General features: G+C 36.9%; 1 protein-coding gene across 1 annotated transcript; it reads left to right on the forward strand.

Annotated features, from left to right (window-relative positions):
- The first annotated feature begins 449 nt into the window (after positions 1 to 449).
- Positions 450 to 5198, forward strand: ccdc74b (coiled-coil domain containing 74B). Its single transcript, XM_028024908.1, has 7 exons — positions 450 to 987; positions 1564 to 1611; positions 2943 to 3048; positions 4143 to 4332; positions 4478 to 4578; positions 4676 to 4735; positions 4990 to 5198. Exons 1-7 carry the CDS (start codon positions 708 to 710, stop codon positions 5108 to 5110), a joined length of 906 nt encoding a protein of 301 aa, XP_027880709.1. The 5' UTR covers positions 450 to 707; the 3' UTR covers positions 5111 to 5198.
- The last annotated feature ends 802 nt before the right edge of the window (positions 5199 to 6000 follow it).

A 6000-nucleotide genomic window follows, 5' to 3' on the forward strand; every position in this document is an offset into this window, starting at 1 on the left:
AGCAGTACATAAACCTACTTTTCAATAAGCTGGCTTCTCTCTTTCAAAGTTTTATTTTTTTGTGAATGTGTATAACTCAAATTTAATAGTAACTTAATTTTTGGTTTTCATTTGCTGTATAACATAATTCTCAAACTAATTTGAAAAGGCTTTTAAAATGCACCACTCTGTTTTGTGAACCTATAGAGTTTCACTTTTTAGTTGAAATTAATGATAAAAATAAAAAACTATAATATAATAATAATATAGATTTTAAAAAAATATATTATATCACCCAACCCTGCTTGTAAACGAGAACAATTAGGAATCCAACTGTTACTTTTTAATCGTACAGAAAATACATGAGCTCTTTGTTGCTTGTGTGAAGCTGCTATATTCTTCAGCCACCACAAGGGGGAGGAATACAACCCCAAGCTTTCCCCAAAGAAGAAGGCGAGCCATTTCTGCAGCTTGCTTCGGGTCGTCATGACAACGTTGTTTTTCTCTTTGCACTTGCAGTTTGAGTGCAACGCAAGTCAAATAAGAGCCAAAGAAACCCGGGAGGCTCACTAAGCCGTTTTCTGCTTCTGTGCTGTCTAATTGGTTGTTGTAATACAACAATGTGGGTTAAGCTGAACTTTAACAGGATGTGGAAAAGAGCTGCCAGCTAAACCGTGTAGAAAAGACGCCAACTAGTTCCACTGAATGCTGCTGAAAAAGGAAAAAATATGCACGGTAATGACCTCCCACCGATATATCAATCGACATTCAGGACCAGATTTGAATTCAACAGGAAAGCAAATCCTCCACCACGTCGCCCACCGGGATACCCGGTGCCTGCTCTTTCTCTGATTGTCAGAGGGAAAGCGCCACAGACGGACAAATTGAGCGCCGTGGATCCCCGAATCATATCCCTCCAGAAGAACGTCCAATATCTGCAACAACAACAAACGGAAACTCTCGAGAAGCTTCATGCAGAAATGGAATTTCTCAAAAGGGAGAATAAAGGTGGTTTTTCTAGACATTTTTTTTCCTTAGAATGTATCCCAATCACATATAATAATAATTTTCTTTTCTCTATACAACAAATATTGCTATAAAAGTAGCCTGGGCTTGTCCATAATGTTGCAAATGCATGTACTTTTAAAAAACCCCAGACCAATGAAAAAAAACCCCAAAAAACAACGTGCATTGTGGTAAATGTTAGTCTGAAAGTGTTATTTCTAATTTTTCCCCATTTGGCTGTTTCATTAAAGATGGCTACATAGAATTGAATCATTCTCAGTGGGTAATCAGCAGGGTTTTGACATTCATTAATGAATCGGCCAGCTTCACTTACCTGATGCCAAACAAATCAGCCACATTCTGTACATCATTATTTTCCATCTACAAGGGTTGGATTTGATGATTCAGAGTGTAATGGATTCAAGCCAGAGACCTGACTGTCCCCATGATAAAGTACTGATGAGAAAAACACTCAATCTGGGCACATTGGTAGCCAATTTTTGCACCCCGATCTTATGCAGTGGCTCTCCCTCAGTGCAAACTATTGACACTAACTGTTTTCTTTTATGGCTGTTGCAGAGCTGAAGTATAGATTGACTATGGACTCAAACAAAGCAGGCAAAAAAGGTAAAAGATGCAATCCTGATTTATTATTGTTTCTATTGCACCTTCAGTGGCAGTTTTGTTACATTTTAAGTTACTTTAACCTTACTCATCTCCCTGAAACTTTTTTCCCATATCGTCATGTTACAACCACAAAATTCGGTGTATTCAGATTTTATTAGGTAGAACAATAAACAAAGTAATTATCTGATAAGTGTGGCCTTCATTTGTATGAGTTAATACTTTTTAGAGCTACATTTAACTAAAATTGCTGTTCCGAGTCTTTTGGGGTACATTTTTACCAATCTTATGCCTCTTGGAACTGAAAGCTATTTTAGTCAGACTGGATGGAGTTAGCCTGTGTTTTTAAGTAGATTTAGAGCTGGACTTTGATTGGGCCATTGTAACATGTGACTAAAACAATAGCAGTCTAGCTCTGGCTTATGCTTAGGCTTGTTGTCCTGCTATTTTACTTCTGCTTCAGCCTTAAGTCTTATGCAGCAACAATCAGGCTTTCTTTCAGTATTCCAATGTACTTGGCTTCATCCATTTTACCTGTGCATGCTTAAGAAAACTACCCCTATGATGCTTTCACCGCCATATTTTGGAATTGTGCTTTTAGGTTGATGAATGAATGCACCAGACGTGTCTTCAACATCTTTGCTGTGTTCGCCACATGGCTTGTGGCAAACTGAAAACGAGATTTATGCTTTCTTTTCACTACTATTCTATAAAGAATTAAATTGGAGAGTTTATTACAATATCGTCCCATCAAAGGATTCATTTGAGCTGTAGACCTTGAATCCTCATCAGAGTTCCTTTAGACCTCTTGGCTGCTTCTTCTAGTAATGATCAACCTGCCCAACCTGTCAGTTTAAGGGGACATCTCTGGGTAGCTATGCAGATTTTCCATGCACATTTTTGAAGTCTGGTGGGTAAACATGATATTTTTTTAGAGGTATCGAAGGGGTCTGGAAAAAAAAAAACACACGCCAAACTGTTTAGACATATATTTCTAAAAACCTTCAAAAAACCATGTATGATTTTCTTCCCACTTCACAATTATACATTAATTTGTGTAGGTCTATCTTGTTAAAGTTCAATAAACAACACTGATGATTTTGGTTGTAGCATGACAGAATATTAAAAAGCTTGGGTGTATGAGTACCTTTAGGGTCACTTTAGATTCTTGAATCACTAAAACTCCACAGGATTAGTGATTCTTGATTTGCAAAGAAGCCAGACGTCCTTGATCTAAAACCTTTGTCTTTGTAGTTATTAATTTCTTTAGGTAAACGTCCGTAAACCAGATAGCCTTTAGAAAGATTGCTTAAGCTTAGTCATTGTTTTTGTAGGAGTAATGTTCAACCGAAATGCAAGATCTCCCTGTCAAGGCGCCCACTCTGGACTCTCCGTGGAGGAGCTGCTCGAAGACACAATGTTTCAAGACCAAGCTGTAAGGTGAAGTTGTGTCCAACCATCATGTAGTTGAACTTAAACTGTATCCTGTATTAAAAATGAGATCCAGACTGCAGATGTGGTCAATTTAAACATGGGTATGCAAAAGAGGCAGGGCTGCTGGTTGTTTTATTACACCCAAATAAAAATGAGTTTTTAGCAGTCATACATGGCTTCTAAATTTTTAACTAAAGGAGCTCACTGTTTTGTTTTTACCTGGGAATTATTTGCATATTAGTAGCAGAGCCCAGAGCAAGATGCAAATATACTATGTGAAAACAGTGTGGAGTGCTATTTTGTTTTGACAATATGTTCACGTTTTCTTGGCTGTTTTTGACATCAGTGCAATACAGTGACTTCTACAGTCACACATAAATGCTTATTGACTTTAGGACATAATTCATTTGCACATAGAACCTATCAGGAAAATCTCAATAATTATTTACTTCCTGAACACATAAAAAGAAAGTTTAATGTTTTTAATGTCAATAAGACATACAGACAGTTTGTATCCAATTACATATAACCAGTCAATTAGGCTCCAATTTATTTCATATTCATATTTATTTCAAGATACGGCTAAACAGAATCCCCCATGTCACCTGTATCTCTGCGGCAGTAAAACTCCATAATGACAGCATAACTTTGTGAATGGCTCTGTCCAGAAAAGAGACAGTGCTAAACACAGAATCTCTGAGTCAGGAGTAATTTTTTATTCGAAACAAAAACAAGGTGAGAACACAACTGGAGTGGCAGCAACAATTCCGTCAATGAGTTTGTAGGAGAAAAACATAGCAAAACACAATCACTTAGCCAGGTGTATCTTCATCAAATATCGCACATTATTCACATGTGGATAATGGCGATAAGGTGACAAAAAGTGGAAAATATGTCCTCCGTTAGACTAAGCCTGGAGTTGTGTAATTACACAGAGAACTCTGGATATCATACTCTACTCTATATGAGTTATTATAAACAAATATGTTTGGCAGTCTTAAAAAAAATGTTTAAATCTGTGGATTTTGGTATTTAACATACACAACCAAAACTGTCATTTTTCATGTTGGTTTTCATTTACAATATTTTACTCTTCTTAGGGAGGTAAGTGAAAGTCCGCGATCTGTACGACTAAACCATGGCGGAGAATTAACAGGGCTGCGAAAGACCGTTTTAGAGCCTGTAAGAATCGACAGCACTCCACCCGATATGGTACACCCTTCAACAATGCAGGAGTGTGAGGCCATCATCCAACAGCTGTTCAATGTTAACAGTTTACAGACTCAGGAAGTAAGTACACATTATTGGATGCTGTAAAGCATCCCTTTACGTGCCTGAAACTTTTGTAAATATGTACTTGACGATACCCTTTTAGGACCCTTGCTATATTTATTTAGGAAAAACTAACTTGAATGTATCTATGTCTGCTGCATAGATTGCACGTCTGAAGACGCTGCTTAGTGACATAATTCTGAGCAAAAAAATCACCCGGGAACACCAAATTTTGAGCAAAGCCTATCTTGCTGACAAACCATAGTAAGGAGACATAAACATCTGCTTTATTTGTACCATAGAATCAGATCTGAATATACTTTAATCTTTCTGCTAATTTGACCTTTTTTGCATGTTGCAGCAAACCTGGAGAAGAGAAGACATTTCCCAAACTTGGTCCTCGCCCAGTTCCAACAACAGTGTATGTACTGATTTGTCTTCCAGTGGTTCTGCGAAGTTTAGGTCTGGGGTGATGCCCAAATAGCAAAATACAATGTCTTATTTATTTATTTCTAAAATAAATAAATAAATAAATTTGTAGCTATAAAAAACACAGTTATGTCTTTGTTTTCAGGTTTTCAGACTACCAAAAAATAGGATTTCAAGCAGAAATAAAGAGTATTTTTTGTCTAACAAAATGTATCCGTTAAGTCAAATCTACTTATCTTTCCCCAGACCCTCTCGCCCTGGTGTAGTTCTCCCTGGCCTGAAGCAGAGCCTCAGTTCCAATGCTGCAAACAGACAGAAGAGGCTCCTGCCAATTCACAGACACCACTTCCAACAGGGTTTCCGCTGACTGGCTAGAAAGGCCAAAGTCTGGGTGTTTTCATGGTCAAAAACTTTGGTCACTAACACATCTTTATTAAAGACTCATTAAAAACAAATACTAAGCCATAATAAATATTCTATTAAATTGAAATTTTATTTTAATATAACTTTGAAAACCTATCTCTTGTTATCCTTATTGACATTTGCTCTTCACAGTAAACCACCACAGTGAACCAACAGTTTGTATAGCAGGACCTTCTATAAACAGAGCACAGTCACCAGTAGTACGCTGGTGTTTTTCAAGCTATAACATGTTAACATATAAGCAGGTAAATAAGTCTGTGACCCAATCCTATTCTCCAACCTGACACCTAATCATTGGACCTTTAAACGCACTAACGTCAACGGTGTAGTGCTGAAGGTCATGTGGACTTTAAATGGAATTATTAAGCTGCACGGTACATGCTTCTTAAGCAAACCTTTTGTTTTGAAACAATAGGGCAATATTAAGAAAGAAGCAACCCCATCTCTAAATACAGGTCTGCTGTAGGATTAGTCAATGAATGTTTGCATCGATATAGCTATCAATCAATCAAGTTCATTTGTGTCAACTGAAAATAGTTGATACTGAGTTACAAAAACTGCAAAATTAGCAACTCAGCAAGCGACAACTAAAACATGGGGATACAAGCTAAAATAAGAAAGAATAAAAAAAAGAGAGAAGGCATATGCTATTTACATTTTTTAAATCTTAGTTTATGTATAGCTCATGATTTGTAGAATCCAGAAGAAATCCAAGTTTGGAAATTAGAACAGATCATCTAAAGTTTAGGAACTTGTATGATTAAGCTTTGTTGTGAAGCCTTGATCAGACGTTTAAAATCTTACTGACAAGTCAATATAAGGATGAAAGTAATG

Source organism: Xiphophorus couchianus, chromosome 8 (assembly GCF_001444195.1).
Source record: "Xiphophorus couchianus chromosome 8, X_couchianus-1.0, whole genome shotgun sequence".
NCBI classification, from domain to species: Eukaryota; Metazoa; Chordata; class Actinopteri; order Cyprinodontiformes; family Poeciliidae; genus Xiphophorus; species Xiphophorus couchianus.

Excerpts from the sequence above, each read along its gene's own strand:
- ccdc74b (XM_028024908.1), top strand. The coding sequence starts at position 708 with ATGCACGGTAATGACCTCCCACCGATATATCAATCGACATTCAGGACC. Across the intron at positions 3,049-4,142 it reads TTTCAAGACCAAGCTGTAAG|GGAGGTAAGTGAAAGTCCGC; the intron begins GTGAAGTTGTGT and ends TACTCTTCTTAG. Across the intron at positions 4,736-4,989 it reads CGCCCAGTTCCAACAACAGT|ACCCTCTCGCCCTGGTGTAG; the intron begins GTATGTACTGAT and ends ATCTTTCCCCAG.